Consider the following 22,354-nt stretch of genomic DNA (forward strand, 5'->3'; position numbering starts at 1 on the left):
GTATTTATGGCTCATCTTTCTTGTGTGTTTTCTGCTGCAGGCTCCAACTCAGGCATGGTGTTGGTTCTGGATCACCTGGTGAAGGACGATGGCCCTGCACCTCTGCTGATCCAGCCTCAGAGAGAGGCTGTGACCACAGAGCCTGACCTGGTCCTGCCTCATCGTCAAAGGTCTGACTCCTCAGCTTCAGACCGCAGTGTGACCTCTGTGCTTTCCAGGTCCAATCTGGATTCTGTGGCCTCAGAGAAGAGTCTGGGCTCAGCCTACAGAGCCCGGCTGGACTCTGGAGCCTCAGACAGGAGCCAGAGTCCCTTCCAGCGTGGCCGGCTAGACTCTGGGGCATCAGAGCGAAGCGTCGGCTCCCTGTCCTACGCCAGACAGAGACTGGGCTCAGATGTCTCCGACTCTGGTGTCAGACCCCGTTTGGGCTCCGGGGCTTCAGACAGCGTTGGTCTTTTGTCACGGAAACGGACTGACTCGGGGACATCTGACCGGAGTGTGAGTATGTCCTCTGAGGAGAGGGGTCCAGCGGAGGAGGTGGAGGTAGCCACGAGTGGTTCAACTTACAGCACAGATTCAGAAACCGAGAGCGGAAGCCAAGGTCCAGCCGACCTCCAGGCTCGGTCCGACCAGGACTGCATCATTGACCAGGACCAGCCCGATGGCGCTGTTTTATCTAGGAAGGATCCTGAAAATGGTCTGCTCAACGGCAGCGCCAAGGGAAAAACCGACTTCCAGAAACAAAAGGTAGAGTGCACAGTCCTTGTATCATGAACAGCTGATGTCTTTGTGTCCTGAATAAACAGACAGGAAACAAATTAAAGGAAAAACCTGAACAAAAGAGTAGGAGTGCAACGATACATCGATTCAATGATCAACGATCCAATATCATCAATGATCATCATCTTTCAGATATGCCTTTGTTTTGAAATTCCCATGGCGCGACTATATCGCCATTTCCATCCAAGCGGTCCCTCCTTCCCAGTAATAAAATTGGATAATTATATTTGAGTTGCTTTTTGTGAGTTGATATGAACTGATTGTGTTAAATGGGCATATGATATTGTCTCATATCGATCGAAGGCCCCTGATTTGAATCTAATCAAAATCGTATCGTGGTGGACTTTGTGATATCAGCAAATATCATATCGTTGTCCAAAGAATCAATATAATATTGTATTGTGATGAAACTTGTGATTTACATCCCTATAAAAGACTGGAGAAACATAATAAATGCACACCGTCACCATATCTCAACCAAATGAAACAGCTCTGAAGTCCAGCTGAAATTACATTTTTGTCTGCTACAGCAAACCTATCTGCCCATGACATGTCAGCTACAGCGCAAGTTTGTTTACTTTGACTCTATTATTATGTTTGACTACAAAAATGGATGACTAAATGTGATTACAGTTGGACTTTGGACACATCTGTTAGACTGCTCTTTCCACCCCCCATTGTCAAAACACCAAATGAGGAAGTATCTTATGGAAAAATGGTGTTCATCCCTCCAGTAGAGTTATACAGACTTGTCTATGCTAAGGGAGGCGTACTGAGACACTTGAATTTGTCCCCCATCAGTATCAGTTGCAGCCGTCTGAACAGCAACGGCACACAGTATGTGTCATAACTGCACCACTAGAGTGGGGTGTTGAGCCACATAGTCACACGCACCAACAGTCCAAGCTCTCCCTTTCTTTCTATTTCTATTATCCCTGACAAGACACCCCAACACTCCATTCTTCAGTGACACCCAGGTCACATAGGCATCCATAAACACACCACGCTGAGGTCTTGTTAGGTGCTGTTTAACTTTTGTTACTTGGCTACACAAACAAACTGCACCTGAGTGTCTCTGCTTCACCTCAGCAGCGGCGCCTCACCTGCTGTCAGAGAGGGATAGACGGCGTTACGGGCCAGAGGTTCTGTCTCTCTTCAGCCCACAGTACATCAGAGAGCACACAAACACGCACACAGCTGCTGTTTCTGTTAACTGACTGTTAACTGTGGAGCAACATTTCCCATCTTGGGGGCTCAGGTCACCATGACGCCATCGCATCGCTCCTCTAAATGTGTTTACCCAAGGCTGGCCCCGGACTTCTTTTATTGTTCCCTGCGATATATACGCTGATGCTCAGTCTCCTGAGAGTAATGTAAACACTCTGGGGCCCATCATAGCCCCGCTGCCAAAAAAAGAACAGAGGCCCACTGCTTCACTCCAAACACAAATGTTACATAATGAAAACACCACCGGTTGATTCTGTATTTAGTGTGTAGATGTCACCACAGCCATCCATGAAGCCCCTCATGAATGTGCATCGCTGCCCTGTTAAACATGGAGCTTTTTAGTGCCGCAGCTCTGTGGTTGTCAGTCCAGGCACAGTGAATGTTAACCCTTAATCTCCTCTACTTCCTCTGCTGATTGTTCTCTCAAAGTTTCTTTGTGTTTTCTTTCCCTTTTTAGATGACAATTAACAGCGATCTGCCCCTCACTCATGGCAGCAAGGATTCTGGTAAGCAATTAGTCCTCTTTTAGCTCTTAGTCTGACTCTTAGTCCTGAACTGATTAATCAATAGAAAATCAATTCACACATCAATGTTGATAATATTTGAATGTATTTATTATGGAGAAAATCCAAACATTCATCATTTCCAGCTTCTCAAATGATTTGCTGCATCTCTCTCTTTTGAATCATTGTTAATTGAATATGTTTGGGGTCAGTACTGTTGAACGGAAATAACGCGCAATTTTTAATATTATTGGCTCTGAAAAAATTCGGATTGGCATTTTCACCATTCAAATTCATTTTTTTAAGAAATCCACAGATTTATTGGTAATGGAAATGATAAGTCGCAACTCTTATATGTCCTTATATGCCAGAGGTGTGGACTGAAGTCACAAATTTGATGACTGTAGACTCGACTTGACAAAATAAAAACAGACTTGCAACTCGACTTGGACTTTAACACCAGTGACCCGTGACGTCACTTGGACTTGAGCCTTCTGACTTGAAAATACTTGATACCTTCCCCCCAAGCCCAAAGATTTAAAAGTATGTTATTTAAAAAGTGTGTGCAGGAAGACAATCAACTGCCCTGTGCCGGAGGTAACTCCATCAGTGTTTTGTTTATTTACTTTTTGAGGGACCCTTAAATGATTTGTTTGGGAAGAGGATTAACTCATGGGGGTAAACTGAATCGAACAAACTGAATTTCACTCTATCTTGTTTATTGCTGAATCCCCGAAAAGTGGTGTTTTTTGTTGAACTCTGGACTCTTTATTTTTGGTGAATATTACTGGGATTATTCAGCCTGTTCTCATTCCCAGGGCGTCAAATACCGACGCTTTGTCATGGCTGTCGGCATTTGATACCGCCGCACAGGGCACCCTTTAGCGGCAGTAGGAGACGCACTGGGCGTTCCATTAACTACAATGTAAACCCATCCGCGGCAACAGTAAATGCTCAGGGAAAGTGTTGCGGTGATGTATTATAAAGAGACACAGACCGCGATGGTGGATGGGTCCAACAACACAGGGCTTTCATCCATGTTTTTTTGCATCCTGTGCGTTACCTTTCACTTTCACTTTACAATCAGCTGATCGTTCGTGTCCCGTGTTAACAACGTCCAGTCACATTTGCACTGTAAAAACAAAGTCATTTTGAGCCCAACCATGTTGTTTTTTCCTAAACCTAACTAAATGTTTTTGTTTAATTCACAACATTTAACACGTGTTAACGGCGACCGAAAAGTGACACAGAGCGGTCGTTAAGCACGTCTTTAGTGCGATGGAAAAAGTGATGCTGAGGGGTCTGACAAAGTTTCGGTATGTGACGAGTTGGGATGAGAACGTGTTGGATTATTGAAGAGTGCATTGTGACTTGTTTAGGACTTGAAACTCAAAGTTTAGGACTTAGGACTTGAGTGCAAACACTTGAGACTTACTTGTAGATTGCAAATCAATGACTTGGTCCCACCTCTGCTATATGCATAGATTCATTTGGTTTACTTTATGGACATTGCATTTAAAAGTAATGATATCACACCAGATGGCTCATAGCCTGCAGGACTCCAGTATATGGAGACAATGACATCCATTAATGTGATCGTATAGAGCCACTCACAGCAGAGAGTGATGGTTATACTATACCCCATTTTCTCTCTTTCTACCAGACAGTGTTCTTTGCTGTGTCCGATGCATTATAAACTGTGGTTTTCCTCCCGAGCAGCACATCTTTTTTTTCTTTGTTAGGATGACCTCAGTGAATATCTTCTCCTCTAATCACTAGTGTTTTTTTCCGTTCGAGAGTCTGTGCCAAATCATGAGCTTTGTACACATTATCTGACGGTATTAAGGATCAGAGAATGAAAAAATACCCATGAGTGGAAGAAACATGTCCTGAAAAGTCCAAAAGATAGAAACTGAAACGGGGGAGGTTAAGTCGAGCACAATAAAGGGGCTGGAACAAAACCTAGAGAGAGGAGGAAAATAGTAATGGGATTTATAGAGGGCTTATGAGGTGGAGGAGGAGATGATGGGAGCAAGAGACTTTAAGTGTGCTAAATTCAGCCTGAACAGTGGAAGGGATCTCGGCTCTGTGTCTCTGCTGTATTGAGTGTTTTTCTGTGATTTCAACTCCCCTTGAACATTATGTGTTTACAGTACCTGAGAAGAAAGATATCGTATTGGAACAATTCAACCGCACCAACTCAGTGCGTGATCGAATGCGCAAGTTCACGGAGTCCAGCCAGAGCCCGAATGTCCCCGCTTTGAAGAAAGCTCCTCTGAGGAACGGGACCACCTCCGGCAGCGGTGGCCAGACGAATATCTCCAGAGCCGCGGAGCTGTTTACACACACAGCAGCATCCCTCAGCACATCTGGAGACAGGCCAGCACGGCCACGTGTGGACTCCACATCTAGCACCTCTGGCGCATCCCAGAGTCAGGCTGTACCTCAGCCAAGAGGCGTGGCCAACAAACCTCTGTCTTCTGCTAGCCAATGGCAGAACTCCATGGGTGGGACGAGGCATCCAGCTGAAAAAGATGTGCATGCCTCCAGTGACTCAAAGGAAGACAGGACCCCAGGGAGAGCAGCTGGACAGCAGGTCACCCAGGGAGAGGCAGACCCGGACATGAAGACTTTCCTCACCATCGAGATCAAGGATGGGCGCACCACCACTTCCTCCTCTACGGCCACCCCTAGGGGCAACATGGTACCCATCACCAACATGACCCCGCGCATCACCACCACTAATGCTCTGGGACAGAGAGCAGGTAGGAGCACCAACCTCACCAACCTCACAGCACTCATGCTCAAATAACTCACTTAACATGATGCTGTATTTTCCAACGTATTAATTCAGGATGACAGAACACCTCTGTTTGCTTAACAACTTCATGCACCCTGCTTTTTAGGTGAAACTTGATTATATTGGAAGCTCTCTGAGTTGGTGCATTATGCAGATCTGCAGCCTATTGTGCATGAATCTTAATTTAGCGACTGTTGTTAACATCAAGCCTTAAATCACAATGGAATCCCAGTCGCTGTGGGAGGCGACCGGCACCAAGGAATCGGTCACAAGTGGGATGATGACAAGCAAAGCGCGTGGATGAGTGGGGATGGATGTTAGGGCTGAATATGAAACAGCGTTATTTGTACTGAAGGGTATTTGTTATAGAGTGGGCAAGTTGCTGCAGTGTGGAGGGGGTGAGGTCAGTAGTCAACAGAAGCGAGTATATTTGGGACAAAGAAAACAGTAATTGTCTGTCTCAGGCCAGACTGAACAGTAATACTGTTATAAGCCTGCTAGCCCACACAGTGCTGTGTTCTGTTTGTTCCATGCTGTAGATATTGTCTGTATCTAAAATGACCCTTTCTTCCATCATTCATTTGGGTGTGCATTTAAATGAGGAAAAAACATTTTTGGGAAATCAGTTCATTATTACGATGAGAACATAGAAACCAAAGTCATGACTCAACCAGTGGTGGCTCAGCAGTTTTAGACACCGTGAGATCCTCACTTTGAATGTAGCTGGAGAGCGTTGTCGCATGTTAACCCCTTCTTTTGTTTCCTGTCTCTCTCTACTGTCAACTACCAAGAAAAGGTGTCCATGCATTTTACACCTTTTATTAGTGAGTCAACAGTAGAGTAGATGACAGGAAATGAGGGAAGAGAGATGGGAAAGGACATGTAACATAGGTCAGCACCTTAACCTCTAGGCCGGCCACCGGGACGTCCCGCGAAAATAACTTTAGACAGTCTCCCCCTGATTTCTAAGAAGGGAACATGGTGGCGTTATTGAGCTAATAGTATCTGCGTTTTCTACATTAGTGAACCTCCATACCCGTCACACTGAAAAATCCACTTGGAACTTTTAATTACTAAAATATGTAGCATTTTTATTGGTGTTAGAGAAACACAGCAAGTGTTCAACGAGGTATACTTAAATGGTGCGAGTTTCTGTATTGTGAAATAATTAATAGGCACGTAAAGCAGCGGGACAGTCTCGTAAAAGCACGTTTAATGTACATACTCAGCACAGCACATACTCATAGTGCAAAACAGCACCAGCAGGGATTCATTAATTGCATCATGAAACAAAAAACATGAATTGCTTGAATCTCCGTCTGTTTCAGAAGCAGAGCTGCTACAGCTGCTATTACTGTCTGTCCAAACAAGACGTCTTAAGTTTCAGCTCTTCCCAGCAACCGGGTCCTCCAACCCAAACAGTTTATTTAAGACTCAAGCTGGACCTGTGTGATTACACCTCTTACAACCAGCACCCCCCGACACATTCTGGCAGCCCCACTGGGCTCCTCAATTTGCTTTAATGGTTTTGGGCTCCTTTTTTGGGAAGCTGCCTGTCTCCCACTGACCAAAGGCGGGCTTAGATTGTGTCTCCGGTTTCTCTCAAAAGTACCTGCCAAGAGTCTTAAATGTACACTGTGCTGGACTGGTGTGCATCAATCCTGTATTTTACGATATAGCGTTTGTGCGTGTGCGTGTGCGTGTGCGTGTGCGTGTGTGTGGAGTAAAGGGATGGGGTTGAGGGGTTTGACAATGGGTCACAAGGAAAATGCATGTGCACACTCTTGCAGGGGAATAAAGAGGGCTGTTTATGTTAAAGGTGGCGTCATCTACATTTACTCGCTTGTCTCATTAGACATGAGAGCGTGTTGTTTATGACACTATGGCAGCTTGTGTAACTGACTAATGACTGCCACCAAGACCATGCACACATCTAAACTGTACACACATGCATCTAGGCGCCAGGACCTTTCTTGGCCTTCTACGGTTTCTTCCTATTCAACCCATAGCTGTGGACTATATATATATCGACCTGAATTTAAACTTTCTTATACTTGAAATTAAAATGTAAATTTGTGTCTTCACTGTGTCTGTTTTCAGAGCTGACCCTTGGCCTCAGAGCTACACCGTTCAAGCTCTCCTCATCCAGCCTCTCCTCCGGATTCTCCATCAAGGTACAGTCCGCCTTTTAAAAACAATTTTCTGGGAAATGATCACAACATTGAGGCTCTGCAGAATCTGGAGACATAACCTGTCAAACATGCGACAAAACCACATTCCCAGTTCCTTTCCAATTAAAGATTAACGCTCTGTTTTCATCTACTCTTTCATTCCCAACTGACTCAATTGAATTCCACTATGTTTTTTGCTGCGTCCCTGTCACAGCAATCACCTATAAAGGCCTGAAAAGCAAGTGAGCCGGGACAGTGAAAGACAGACAGAGTGTGAGAAAAGGAGGGAGGAGAGGGAAGAGCAGTGTTTATCAAACACAGAGTGGGTAGCCAGTCACATCTGTCCTTGTAGGGTATGTGAAGGAGAGAGAGGGAGAGGGAGGTGCTCCGGGCATTCCTCGTTTTCTCTCGGCAGGCCATGCCCACTGAGATTTATCTGGGAAATGTTTCCCAAATTACACCTGTCTGTCGTCATGCACACTGATTGCTGTCCAGTTGCAACGAAACACATGTTGACACGAGTTCTTCATCGTGTCTTTTCTTAGGGTTGCTAAAACATAGAGATTCAACTCTTAATTTGTGCACTCTAATCGGGCTGAAAATGGTCCGAGTCTAACCAATCCCCCTCCCGTCTCACAGTGACCTCTGGGGTTAGGAAGAATGGCTAAACTCCCATTTGCCTCATTCCTTAACCTCCTTGCTCCTCCATGAAAGGAAGTGTCTTCGTAAATGGAGAGCGGGGGTATTGAGAGGGCGAGGAACGGCGAGTACTGTTTACTATTTAATGGCTGTGTATTCCACCCCCTGAGTGGAGCGCAGCTGTAATCTGGTTATGGGATCATGGAGCTGGTTAATTAGGGCTGGGAGGAGGCTCTGCAAGCCTGCGGGGTGAATTTAAGGTGTTGAAATAAGACTGTCTCCATCAGTTAGGCCCTTGTTTAGAAGCACAAACACAGGGGCGGGTACGAACTAAGATACCACAGCGGAGTGTTTCTTGTAGAAAAGGGATTTTGCAGGGAGAGGACCCAGATTCTGCAGGGGATGAGGTTTATACATGTCTGAGCTGAGTGCTGTTGCAACCTTACCGTAACGGCATGCAGGTAACGTCTTTGCATGTGTGCTAACATGTGCATGACATTACTAAACATGATGTGTTTTAAATTATGCTAAAAGAAATATGTGCAGTTAAAGAATCGGCATCACAAAATCTTCTTTTTTTCATTTAAAATAGTTTATTTGCCTCCAACGACCACCAGCACAGTATGGATTATAGCCAATCAATCACCAATCATTAACCTTACATTGTTACTATGCTGGTGACTGCATGCTAGCACCACTAGGCTGTGATTCACATACTTGGCTATGCAAACAACCGTAACATCATCATGATGAACCACGAGGCTATGACAATAAGTAAGTCTCTCTCTCTCTCTTTTCGTCATGCTTCGTCCGGATCTGCTTTCCCACACGGACACTGAGCCTGAGTGACTCGTTGGCTAATGAGATTGTAAAAACAGCAGCAGACACTGTCGGTTAATATCAACCAGCAGCTCGGTTACCTTCAGACTGATCCAGAGACCACCTGTTCTACGACTTTCCCTGGTTTAGTCCAAGTTCAAGGTTGTGTGAGCGCTCAGGGGAGGATTCACATTGAAGTAGCTTATACTTTTCACATTTATGTCCATTAGAAGAAGAAGTGTACAGATATCAAGGTGGTGAAACAGGAGTTTTTATAAGATCTTCCTGTTTAGCGTTGTTGGTTGTTGTTGTTTATTGAACACAGTGGTTCCTGTCTGGGACTCTGATCTGTTTGGGTGGTCTGGGCTTCTCCTCGGTGGTCTAACCTAGCACTCAGAACTTCCCCTATTTCTTCCCTTATTTGTTTTAATTCCAATAAATCACGTTCTAGCAGCGGATTGCCTATAAATTACGATCTATGAGAGTCAAAGGAGAGAAACATTTTAGATAAAATAAGCAATGGAAAGACTCTAAAACAATGAAGGACAAATGTGAGAGAGCTGCTCCTTGTTATTTATTATAAAAGCAGTATTAAGATAAAGTTAATGGCAAGGTCAAGATGCTCGTAGCGTTTCAGTGCAGCGATGAGCGTTCATTTCAGACAGGTGAGGCCAGCAGCTGATTATTGATGCTCCGAGTGATCGCAGCTGCTCCCGCTCATCTCCGTCCGTGCCGACCACTGCGCCCAGCCTTGAACACAAATATAAATAATGCCTTAGCTTTATTACCAGGGGCGATGACAGGACAGGCACACTGGTCAAGTGCTGCTGCGTGAACATGAACACACAGTCAATGAAGGATTGTCCCACTGTCACACAGAGGGAGAAGGACCTCATTGTTAACATACCGCTGATCCGTGACACATGCTGGTTACACAACCAGTTCACGTGTGTCGCGGATTGAAGCCTCGTCTGCAGACCTCGGTGCAAACTGGGGAGGGAAAGATGGATGATGTTTTATTGCCAGCTTAGATTTAGATTTGTTTCCCTTATTGCTATGCTGGTTCTTCTTTCAGCTGAAATCTCTGCATTGTTTTATTTTTGACCTCTTTTGCAAGCTACACTACATTATTTTTGGAAACTCTTGTGAATAGACAAAGAGAGACAGAGCGTTCACAACAGCCACAGACGCTGCCACATAAGACATAATTTTCTGCCACGATAATCAGAAACACGGACCTATATACATGCAGAAAATTGTAGTGTATGTACTTTCTAGAGTCTTTATTTGTCGTGCTTCTTGTCTTTCAACATCACTTTGCTTTGCTGTGGGTAAAGTGAGTTAGTGCTTTGATGCATGGTAAGACTAGAGCCATGTCCTTCTTGGGTTTTAACCCACTTTCCCTGCTGCCAGTCACATTTCTCTCCACTCTCCCTCGAGGCCAGTTTCTTCCCTGGGAACTGTTTTGCTTACCTGTAAATCCCAGGAGAGACCACTGTTGCCCTTTGACACATTGTTCTCCATTGCACTATTTTAAAATCAGTTTAATGCTTGTGATTCTTCTAATCAGACTGCCTTCAGCAGTACAGTATGTGCAGTACCATTTGATTTCTCTGCATGCTCTGCAATATGGCAATAAATCGTCAGTAGGTATTTAAACGATGTATTTGAGCATTTTACACTATGAACAGTGTACACACACACACCTCTGTCAGCACTCTTGGAGAGCTCTTCATTTATCACAAAAGCACTTGAAGCATCCACATGAGCAGTGCTGTTTTGTCAGTAAGCCTAAACACAAAATCTTGGAAGGGCTACGATGTCCTTCCCAACACCCTTACCCAGAGGAAAGGAGAACTGGGCCCCAGCTCACCCTCACTGGTCGACCAGTCTGCTGTGTCATGGTCCTAAACACTTTGTCCTTCCCTCCAGAGGTCTGCCATGGATCACAGTCATGCAACGCAACTGACCTGATTAGTCACGACGCCTAGCATTTGGACGGAAAGCAGTTTTATGTGGAGTGAAACACTAAAGTGTCGCTCCCCTCAGCTCAGGCCTAGAGCCACATCTAAACCCTCGTCGCCTGACATGCGAGGTGTGAAGGGCAGCAGCTCTAAATAAAAGGAAAGTTGAAAGAGGGAGGGGTGAGTTTTCTGAATTGTTGCCACTACCATTCCTCCTCTGGCCTCCACTAGTGCCCCAGGACTGACTGGCTCATTGGGATAATGGCGGGGCAGGAGATAGATAGACACGTCCACGGCACCTGGAAATAAGGGGGTGGGGATACAGCTGCCTGGGAAACTGAATTCCTTGCATGCTCATTGGCTGCCAGGGTGTCAGCCGGTAAAGAGGGGAGATTTGCTGGGGGTATAAAGAACATGCATTGTTTTGAAAGGTCTCTGTAGACAGACAGACAGAGTGTATACCTTCTACCTTCTACATCTGAAGCCACAACCTTTTGATTTCTCTGATCTTACACCCAAAGTTTTTAAGACACTCACAAGAAGATTTAAACTTAAAAGGACTTTCGCTGGTGTGACATTGAGTGCAGCGGGTCTGGCCATGCCTGGAGTGAACCTGGACTTCCTCCCAGCCTCAGAGGCTCCGGAGGTTTTGGGCAGCCCAGACAGCGCTTGTGCCGAGTCGGGCCTGGAGGAGGTGATTGGTGATCTGCTCGCTCAGGAGGAGGCAGAGGATGAAGAGGAGCAGTTTTGCAAGAGGGAATTTGAATTAACATTACAGTGTGCAGTGGGGGAGGTCCACAGTGACCTGCAGGCCTTCGGGAAGCGAGTGGATGCCCGTCTGCAGGAGGCAGCAGTTCAGGTGACTCCTCTGGCAGCGGCCATTGCCGGGCTGCAGGAGGAGAACCTGAGGCTGAGGGTTCAGCAAGAAAGGCTGGTGAGGCAAGTGGAGGCCCTGTGCCAGGTGATGGGGCTGCCTGATGCCTTGCTGCATGTACTGCCCAGCAAAGAAAGCTCACCTACAGCTCCATGTGAAAAGAAAACCCCATCCAGTGATTTTCCAACATCATACAGTGATCCTCCAGCCTGCACACCCCAGGACACTGCACTCGAAGCACCACATGATGCTTCATCCAGCACTCTCCAAGAATCTCCAGCTAGCACTCTTCTGGATACTCCATCAAGTGTACCCCAGGAACACATATCATGCCCCCAGGACTCAGAGTCTGTATCTGCTGGGACAAATGCACCAGAGCCTTCACCTGTCCCCCACCCCCCCACCTTTGCAACCCGCCGCTCTCTCTCTGCTCCCTCTTTGATGGCAAACATTTCCGACAACAGCACGGTACTGCTCTCTGTTAATGGTTCTGATCATGACCCCTTTTTTAATTCAGATAAGCTGCGTGAAGAATGGGGATGTCTTTTTGTTCCAGTGTTGACAATACATGTGGATCAGCTTGCCACGAGTACTTTTACGTGCCATGCCAGTGACACGCTGTGTTCTTGCTCAAGTACCATCTCTCTTAGCTTTCCATTGGTTTTAATCCTACATTATGTTCTCACTTCCTCTTTAAAAAAAGGTTAAACATCTCAGCTGTCAGTCAGTTTTGACTGATTGTGTTTACCACAGTCTGTCAGGGAGGTATTCCAATCCTCCAACACCATGTGTTTCTGATCCTGGCTAGCATTCATGTGTGTCTGTGTGCAAGTGTTCTGTTGAGTGGAGGAAAAATTACCAATGTTTTAACAGTAACAGCAGCCCTGGCCTATAGTTTGCCATCTTCAGATCATCCACAATGTTCACTTGTCAACACAGTTTCATGACTGACAGGATAAACCTCATCTTTAACCTCTATGTACTCTCGTACAAATCCCATAACAAATCCTGTGTGTGTTTGCGTGCACTGGTGACATTTTGAGGGATAATGAGTATTCACGGCATTATCCTCAGTTATTCAAGCGGCCAGTGTTCATATTACTGTCTAATCCTGCAAAGACAGCTGGGTCTGCCACTCAACCAGTAAAAGTGATGGACTTCTCTTATATGTTACTCAGATGATTGTGATAATCGTATCTTGCCTTTGTGCAATTTCAGCTATTTCTCCTATGTCAGCTTTTCATAATTCTGCTGGTGGAGACTGTATTGCAGGTCTAAGTGATGAATCAAAAAGTTCTCAGAAGGATGTTTAGCCCTCCTTCTATTAGAGAAAAACTAAACAAAAAGAGCGTTTGTATGCCACGGTGACTCAGATGCTGAAAGTGTCCTGAAGCTGAATTAAACACGACTCGAGTACTAAGGTTATCTGGAACTTTCTCACCCCACTCACATTCCCTCATTGCCTGAATCAGAGCCCTTGTTTGGGTGCGTTGTATCCCAAAACATTCCTCGCCGGTCAAGTGCCTCTCAGTCCAGTCTGTCCCATGTCCAGAAAAGCCTTAAAACCAGTGGCCACCCCTAATCACACAGTGCTGTGGCTGCGCCGGGCATTGTCCCTCCATGGTGAGATCTGGCCCTGCTGGGGCCCGGGCGGCTGTGGATAGGGACGGGGCCAGCTGTCTGAGCTATATCTGGACCTGGACTCAGTTACAACAAAAGCATCGAAGCCACAGCTAGAGTTCATAGTCTGCCACAGGCATTCAGCATCATGTGACGTGACAATTTAAGAGGTGTTTTCTGTCGGATTTATGTTCACTTCACATATGCTGGTAGACATCCAGGTTTACATCAACAACCTATAATGTCCCGTTTGTTCTCTTGGTGCTCTACTTCCTCCTCAGCATGCTCCTTCGCTCCTTCTGTGGTGTACATACCATTTCCCCAGAGTTTATATCTGCTAATGCATTGTTCCAGTCCTCCAGCCGTAATGGTGTACCGTACCTGTCACATAAACTCCTGCTTCACAGCAGCTCAGTATCATTTGGACACTCAGTGTGTCAGTCACACTCCATGAACTACGTTAACAGTAACTTGGCAGGGTTGCTCTCGCTCTCATGTGCTTACTGTCACCCTCTCTGGCACGGCTGGAAGGCGGAGGGGATGGAAGAAATGATGAGATGTGGTGAGCTGGCAGTCTCGTTACAAAAAGAGATTATTAGAGGGAGCCTACTTCACACACGCGGGCCTATTATGGCTTCAGTGTGTTTAACTAAAATCCCCTTGTTCTTGTTACGTCCTAAATGTTAGCAAGCTTCAATTGTGCTTTTTTTTAAGTGTAAGTGTACAACTTAAAAGCCTGAGCTCCAGGTTAGGGGATTCTTCCTGCAGGAGCTCTCAGATGGCAATGCACATATCCAAAGGTGAAACTAATTAATGTAACTGTGCATCATTTTGCTGTCTGTCTGTGTGTGTTGCTCACACTGTGTGTGTTTGTGTTATGTGTCGTGTGCAGATGGAGACAGAGCCCGTCGTGGCCTCTGAGCCAGTGTTTTCAGTTGGACCGTCAGCCCAGGTGGCGTGTCACGTCCCGGCCATCCCCAACGGCTCCAGCACTCAGGCCGAACCCGACGAGCGCTCCGGAAAACTGACTGCCGAGCAGCTGGCTGCCATCGAGGACGAAGAGCTCCTTGACAAAATGGTACTTCACACCCAAGTTCCAATTCTGGATGATTTAGATTTGAAAGCACCACTTTGTAACGAATACAGCAGCTTCAGTCATGCAGAAAGTTTGTTGTATTAACAATAAATCTCGCCAGCTATGTGAGGGGTATATTTGGAAAAGTCACAGCCTGGTGTTGTGTGTGTGTGTGCACAATGCTATGTTAGAACTGTACTCATAAATAAAGCCATGCCACTTTGGCTTTTTGTGAGGAATGACCTCATTGTTTCCGTTTGTTTGTTTTTTTTCTTCCACAGCTCGATGAGTCAAAAGACTTTGAGGAGAGGAAGATGATCCGCGCAGCCATGAGAGACCTTCGCAAGAGAAAGAGAGGTAACGGAACAAAGCAAAATGTCCTATCTGTTACTCCAACCACATGAACATTTTTGCTCCATTTTGTCATGACTCCTGTTTTCTTACAAATCATCAGAGGTAAACACACTGCATTATTATAATCAAGCCTGATGATTTTTAATTCACTTTTCCTCCCTCATGATTAGGAGTATTTATTTTTATTATTTTATTTACAAATTTTAAGCAATTTCCACATGATCTCTATCTATTCTGCCCTCAGAGGTCAAGCTGGGATGTACTCAAGAGGAAATAGGTAGGGCAGGTTGGTGTGCAGTGTGCATTAACAGTTGATACCTGCCTGCTTTTGTGTTTTTGTGTGTACCATCCTGTCACCGTCAGACCACTAACAGTGTATCTCTCAGACCTCTGTGGCGGATGATAAAGGATATGTTGACAGTTTTGCTAACGTGCATGAATCCTGGTTTCAAACTCACCTCAGTGTGCTGCAAACTGAAACGTCTGTCACATTTAGTGTATTCTCTGTTTTGCAGTGAGCACTCACCGTATGGTTTCACCAGGCGTCTGGTTGCATTGAGCTGACAGTTAATTACAGTTACTAATTGGATTCCCAGACCTGTACAAGTTCAGTGCACTCAGAGGCATGGAGCATACAAAAAGCAAAACAAAATGTGTTTAAATACCTGTACACTGTCAGGTAAAAGCTGGAGGAAGCACTGCAGGTGTTAAGGTATCAGTATTCTGGACATTTCTGAACTTGGCACAGCCCTCCACAGAAGACGATCAGAGTGTGTTTGCTCTCTTTGATCTGTGATGTTTGTGCAGCACATATGACTTGACAGCTTTGGCTCGACGGCGAGTCTCCCACCTGTGGGTGTTTGTGTGTTCAGAGGAATTTTACGGTACTGTGGAAACATCGCCTCGAATTTGGAAGCCCCGTTTTAATCCATCTTTGTGGCAGTCAGATGAGGAGGTGCTGTCAGTTTGTTTAGGACCTTTTGTCCTCCTCCTCCTCTCTTTTTTCCACTGACATCATCTCTCCACCTCTCCGTCCCCTCTCTCCTCTCCTCTCCTCTCCTTTCCTCCACCCTCAGACCAGAGAGAAAAGGAGCGCGACACCCGTCTGCAGGAGCTCCGGACGCAGAGAGAAGAACGAGCACAGAAAGGCCGTGCTGGGGTCGGAACGGGAGAGTTGGTGATGAGGAAGGTGGAGAAGTCAGCGGATGGCTCCAGTCTCAGTCAAGTCACCAAGACGGACCGCTTCGCTTCATCTGGTAACCTTTACTTTTCTTTTTTCCGGTGCATTTCTGACTCTTCTTTAAACCTTTCTTGAACCTGTATTTAACCACTTAAGTCAACAAAGAAGTGATTCTTATTTCATCATCTTGGGAGGAAAAGTTTAAAGTAAAAGCAGATGAAGAATAAATTATATTGATACTGACAGTCTTGAAACAGATATGTCCAATATGAGTATAATTTAAAGTGTGTGTTTGTGTTTTTAGATGATGGGAGCAGATCAACACGCAGCACTGTCGTCGAGGCCAGTTATTTGCAGAAAACAGACAGTGAGTCATTACTTTATTTCACTCTCTGGCTCTTTTACAATCCTGCATAGTCGTTACAGTCATATCACCGATAGCATTCATATGTCTGTGTGTTTATTATCTAGGAGGGACACTCCAGTCCAAATCATACAGCTACAGCTCTTCCACATCATCATCATCCTCCTCCAACACAGGCAAAAAAGTGGGCAGGTAGGTCATGAAACCTCATCACAGTAATTACACTACATTTTAAATCCTTTCACTTTTACTAATTAACTTGTGTCTCCGCCTCAGTGTGTTTGACCGCGAGGATGACACATCGTCTCGCAGTGGCAGCGGCGGATTAGCTGCGGTGGAGCGGAGGCAGGCGGAGAGGCGCAAGGAGCTGATGAGGGCTCAGACTCTGCCGAAGACCTCTGCCATGCAGGCCCGCAAAGCCATGATAGAGAAGCTGGAGAAGGAGGGAGGCGGGTAAGCATAAACAGAGAGGTATTACTACCAAAGAAAGAAAAGGAGCAGATCAAAGCATGTAAATATTAACACAAACCGACTTTTTCTTTCAGCCCTGGAAATCAGGCGGTCGCCAAGGTAAACAAGGTCCAGCGTTCCACCAGCTTTGGTGTACCCAACGCGAACTCCATCAAGCAGATGCTGCTCGACTGGTGCCGCGCCAAGACCCGCTCCTATGAGGTGAGCAAAGCAGCCACGGCAACCCGCTGTGTGTTTAGTGCTCATCTTTAATCAGCCAGTGAATCTGTAATCTGATGATTAAGACAAGATAGGCTTAGATAATATTTTCCCTACTTTGGTGATGTTTCCATCACGTCTTTATCACCGCCTCCATATCTATTCTGTTTGTCTTCTCCTTCAGCATGTGGACATTCAGAATTTTTCATCCAGCTGGAGTAACGGCATGGCATTTTGTGCCCTGGTGCACAATTTTTTCCCCGAGTCCTTTGAATACGAGTCCCTGAGCCCCAGCAACCGCAGGCAAAACTTTGAGGTGGCCTTCAGCACAGCAGAGTGAGTACACACAGGAAAACACGTTTGCCTCAGTAACATGTCCACTAACCACATCAGTTCTCTTATTGTTGTTACGTTTTGACTGCAAGTGAGAGCGTCAACCGACTGTGTTGGAGAAACCACATCAACTGCGGTGAACCTTTGTTTTTTTGTTAAGCTTGGCAGAGAAAATGTGAAGCATATGAGGAGAAACCAGCAGAAGAAGCTTAACTTTCCTCTTAAGGTTAAAGTAATAGACATTATCTTCCAACCAAGGCTGTCGTGGAGTGAATACGCGATGAAAATCAAACAATCCGATCAACACATTTCCCTTTCTTTGCCTCATACAGACAACTCTCTTTGTTCCTCTCTACAATCCACTTCTAGCTTTTATTCAGTGTTGCTCTTTGCCAAGCTTGAGCCTGGAGCACAGAGACGGACCAAAAACAAGTGGAAGCTCCTCGACTGATGTCCCAGTGTTAACTTTCCCTATCTCTCCCAGGTGTATCGAACCACCTCAACTCTAATTACTCCACCTCTAAACCTCCACTCTCCATCTGTCCTCTACTATGAGTAACTGCTGTGACACCCTCCATCTGCTCTAAACCAGAGAGCCATGAGCAAACCCTCCCCAAACAACCTGCAGGTTAAAAAAAAACGGACGAGCTCTCGGCTATGTCCCCAACATTTCCCCTCCTTTTTAATCCTAATCTCTCCGTTTTCCTCTCTCTATCTCATCCCTCTTGCATCACACCATTCTCACTTGTGATGCCCCCCACCCACCTGTGTGTGTGTGTGTACGTCCTCACATGTAGGATCATGTCAATGCTGATATTGATATTATTTATGCTCTCAACACCGGACTGTCACCCAACCACAGCCCCAGTCTTTCCACCTTTTATGTTGCACCATCACTCACTTCCCTGGGCACTCCCGACCCTCCCAACAGTTTGCTGTTATCTGAACACACACACTCTCACACACACTCCATCCTGTGTGCACCGTATGTTTTTAGAGTCACTATATGGTTGTGTCTTTGTGTTTTATTTGCAGAATCACTGTTGTTTTTTTGTGTTTCTGACAGAATGTAGTCGTATTGAAATGGTCAAAAGTCGCACAGAAAAAAACAACAACAAACAAAAAGGCTGAATGAGCATCACTCATTTGACGTTTTGTTTTGTCTATGTGTGTGTGTTTGCCACATACTGTACGTATCATGATGTTCATGAAGCATGTCAACTCATGGATATATTTGTGACCACAGAGAATGTAATGTTATTGTTTCTTTTTGTGTCATTTCTCTCTCCCTCTGTCTTTTCACCCTGAATCTTTTTACGTTTGGCTGCTCACTGCTTTATCTGTTTGTTTTTCTCCCCTCCTCCTTCCTCTCTTTCCCACACTTTGTCCACTATATCTGTCCTGTTCCTTCTCTCTTCTTCTTATCTGTACTTCACCCTCCTCCTCTTCTTTGTTTCTATCTGTTTGGGTCTGCCTTTCCTTCCTGTCCTCGTCCTCCCCCCGTCTCTCCCCTCTTACCCTGATGGGTGCGGACACAGGAAACTAGTGGACTGTCCCCAGCTGTTGGATGTGGACGACATGGTGAAGATGCGCGAGCCGGATTGGAAGTGTGTGTATACGTACCTGCAGGAGTTCTACAGGGGTCTGGTGACGAAGGGCCTGGTTAAAACCAAAAACTCCACCTAGAGTCGCACCCAAAACTGAACCCATGGTGAGAGAGGGGGCAACAACCTACGAAGGAACCTCACTCTGGTTCTGAGAGATGGGATAGAGGGAGTGTGTGTGTGTGTGTGTGTGTGTGTGTGTGTGTGTGTGTGTGTGTGTGTGTGTGTGTGTGTGTGTGTGTGTGTGTGTGTGTGTGTGTGTGTGTGTGTGTGTGTGTGTGTGTGTGTGTGTGTGTGTGTGTGTGTGTGTGTGTGTGTGTGTGTGTGTGTGTGTGTGTGTGTGTGTACCTGCATGTTTTAAGCAGCTGTTAGGATTTACATCAAACGCGATGGTTCAGAAAACTCCTTTATTGGCCGCTTTTGGATATTTGATCCTTCATGTTAATCTGAAGCTACCGAGGTCCAAAGTACCAAACATGGTATGCGTGTGTGTGTGTGTCCATGTGTGCATTTCTGCATAGTCAGACTATGGCCCAGGCAGAGAGCCAGGACCATCTGCAACACTTTAAAAGGATCTGCTGTATCACAATGTTTCAAACAGAGTAGTTAAGAAACAAAGCAGGGAACGGAAAGGCTGTGTTGTCCGCTGGCTTTTTATCATGTGTGAATTAACAGGCGTTTATGCTTGTAAAGCCTTTTAAAGATTGCGTTTTAAAGTTTAATAGTAAAGTGCAGGATGATCCCGTGTCTGCAGTTCCTTTAAATAACAAAAACGATATTATGTTGTTGACATTTATTTTCTCATGCGGGAGAGATTTACCCTCGTGCTGTTCCTGTTACTCTACACTTTGTTTGTGTAGGATGTCTCAGAGGGTTTACAGTGTGTGGAGATATAATGCCACCCTGTGGTCACTCCCTGCATAGCTCACATGTGAGCTCTTTGTTCCTAAAACTGTTTATTGAAACACGCTGCATTACTGAAGTTTATTTATAGAGAGCTTTTAAAAGGGTTTCCACACAGGGCTTTAGAGAAAACAGAGACTAAAAAGGATATAAAAAGAAAAAGAAGTAGAGTATAACCACAACAAGGAAGGGCCCGAGTTAATCAGTGCTGTTCCTGTTCAACCAGTTTTGTTAATGATCATGAGAAAGTACAAAGTGAAAAGTACATATGAATAATTGTGACTGAACATGTGAAGAGAATATCCTTCATCTCTGGTCTTCCACCATTCTGTCTGTTCATCCTCCTCTTCCTCATACACACTGTCTCTTGTATGCTGCTCCTCAGGACCTATTGCAACTGCATGCCTTTGCTGGAAGTGGAGGACATGATGATCATGGGTAACAAACCCGACTCCAAATGCGTCTTCACCTACGTACAGTCCCTGGTCAACCACCTGCGCAGATACGAGATGTCCATGGGTCGGCCCTGTGACCTCTGACCTCTGACCTGTGCTCAGTGACGTGCTCAGTGACGTGGCGTCACCCCCGGCCCTCCCCGTCCCTTCACCAGCCCTGACCCGTCCCCCAGCTCCATCTTCACCTGATGACGGCCTCCACACTGACAGGCTGCGTCACAGAGGTGCTCATCTCTGATGGACAAGTTGGGGATTGTGTGTGCGTGTGTGTGTGTGTGTGTGTGTGTGTGTGTGTCAGTTTGCTTATTATCTTTGTTGGCAGTGGTGATGTGTATTCGTTATTCCATTAAGTCCACATTTCACCAGCAAGAGAACGCCAAAGGTTTTATAAGACTACCTTTTTAAGCTTTAAAATTTTACATCTTTTTTTTGTACTCAGCTTTGTATCAGGTAATATTTAACTGTGTCACTACACTAGTGGACTGAAAAACACATCAAGACAGAAAAGAGAAAATATTTTTATATTTCCCCTTTTAAGTTATTTATACCTACATTTTTCTCTGCTTATTGTAATTTGCTAGCATTACTGTTGGTAATTCCACAGAAGAAGAAAAATACATCCAACCATATGATGCATTATTTGGGTTTTCATTTTGGTACTTTTTCACTTTTGCCAAACTCTCGCTGCTTGACGTATTTGAATTAAGTTATTCTCATGTTGATGTAATCAATAAGCATTTTACTATTTAATACATGAGCACAGGGATGTTCTTTCTTCATTGTTCAATGTTTGAGTAATCTCACCTTTCTGAACTCTGCAGTGCTACTGAGAACATTGTACCCCTCCTACATCACTGTCATTATTTTAACCGCAAAATGCTTGCAGTCAAACACGTTTTTAATTCAGGTAGAAAGAAAACAAGGAGTGGGTTGTAGTCTGATGTCATGCAGCTGAACTGTATCATTACTTGATTTAATAATAATAATAATAATAATAATGTGTGTACAGCAGTGCTGCCATCCTCCCCCAGCATCACCGACTCGCCCTGCCAAACACACTCACACACAGCTCTGTTAGAGGGCTTCTTATTTATGCTCCAGTAGATTTTTTGGAAATATATTATTTTTTATTTTGTTAGTGTGTACATTATGCTTTTAAAAGCTTTGTTTAAAGCTGAGTCAATAAGCTTAATCTGTCACGATGTTTTGTGAAACTGATTGGGGTCACTTTTTGGAGAAGTTAATAAGCTTTCTGTTTAAACACGACTAATCATGACTGAACATAACTGCCAATTGTGTATTTTACAACATGAAGCTAAAGAAAAAAATTTAAATAATTTTTATTCCACTTGTAAAATTAAGATTTCTTTAAGAAGATGTTGAAAATCTGATCGTTTCAGAGCTGAGCGAGCTTGATGAAACTTATTTCTGGAAGCTCTGTTTTAGAAGATTTAGAGAAATTATTTGAGAATTATTCCACCGCTGCCAACTGAAAAACGAATACCTTCCACGGAGCAGTGAGTGCTGTAAATAAGAGCTTAAACACATTATAATTTCATGTTTCTGTGCACCACAGTTAAATGTGAATTAAGATTAAACCAATTTGAGAAATGAATGCATTTGTTGGGGATTATTGCTTTGAATTGTCTCATTCTATGGAGTGTCAAACATGCCTACATTCATACTCTACCTTTGGGCAATTTAGAGTCTGCCAAATCTAACCTTTGAAAGAAACGGACATGAGAACATGAACTTTAAACACAGCAAGGACAGGCAGGGGATGAGATTATGTTTTCAAAGATTTTATTATTTTTTTCTATTACAACGCTTCCACTTGAGTCCTCCTGTGTGCATCAGTCCAACCCACCAGAACATGTAGCATCAGCCTCAGGCCAGTCAGACAGTTTTTCAGCCTGAGGCTTCATTCAGTTTCACAGTAGGTAGGAAGTAATCAGACACACAAGAGAACTCAAGAGAAGCGAGGATCCTGAAGACAGCTGACACATGATGGACTGCAAAA

The 22,354-nt window shown here is 44.9% G+C and overlaps 1 protein-coding gene and 1 long non-coding RNA gene across 6 annotated transcripts in view; one reads left to right on the top strand and one right to left on the bottom strand.

The window, feature by feature from the left end:
• The window catches only part of smtnb (smoothelin b), a 53,188-nt gene extending 31,239 nt beyond the window's left edge, over nucleotides 1–21,949 (top strand). Inside the window, exons 7-21 of one of the 5 annotated variants that reach the window (XR_012594267.1) lie at nucleotides 41–747; nucleotides 2,465–2,513; nucleotides 4,664–5,275; nucleotides 7,411–7,484; nucleotides 14,290–14,475; nucleotides 14,754–14,829; nucleotides 15,071–15,103; nucleotides 15,903–16,082; nucleotides 16,311–16,373; nucleotides 16,478–16,562; nucleotides 16,647–16,823; nucleotides 16,916–17,042; nucleotides 17,224–17,375; nucleotides 17,857–19,083; nucleotides 20,265–21,949. Coding sequence is in view for 4 of the 5 variants with exons in the window: in XM_074637922.1 (XP_074494023.1) it covers nucleotides 41–747; nucleotides 2,465–2,513; nucleotides 4,664–5,275; nucleotides 7,411–7,484; nucleotides 14,290–14,475; nucleotides 14,754–14,829; nucleotides 15,071–15,103; nucleotides 15,903–16,082; nucleotides 16,311–16,373; nucleotides 16,478–16,562; nucleotides 16,647–16,823; nucleotides 16,916–17,042; nucleotides 17,224–17,375; nucleotides 20,265–20,418 (2,675 nt within the window). In the remaining variant the exon portion in view is untranslated. The remainder of the gene's footprint in view (nucleotides 1–40; nucleotides 748–2,464; nucleotides 2,514–4,663; nucleotides 5,276–7,410; nucleotides 7,485–14,289; nucleotides 14,476–14,753; nucleotides 14,830–15,070; nucleotides 15,104–15,902; nucleotides 16,083–16,310; nucleotides 16,374–16,477; nucleotides 16,563–16,646; nucleotides 16,824–16,915; nucleotides 17,043–17,223; nucleotides 17,376–17,856; nucleotides 19,084–20,264) is intronic. The other 4 variants (XM_074637923.1, XM_074637922.1, XM_074637925.1 and 1 more) reach the window with 4 other exon arrangements.
• Nucleotides 1–22,354, bottom strand: part of LOC141769156 (uncharacterized) — a 130,017-nt gene that overhangs the window by 32,114 nt on the left and 75,549 nt on the right. The window lies entirely within an intron of this gene.

This window comes from Sebastes fasciatus, chromosome 6, assembly GCF_043250625.1.
Source record: "Sebastes fasciatus isolate fSebFas1 chromosome 6, fSebFas1.pri, whole genome shotgun sequence".
NCBI lineage: Eukaryota > Metazoa > Chordata > Actinopteri > Perciformes > Sebastidae > Sebastes > Sebastes fasciatus.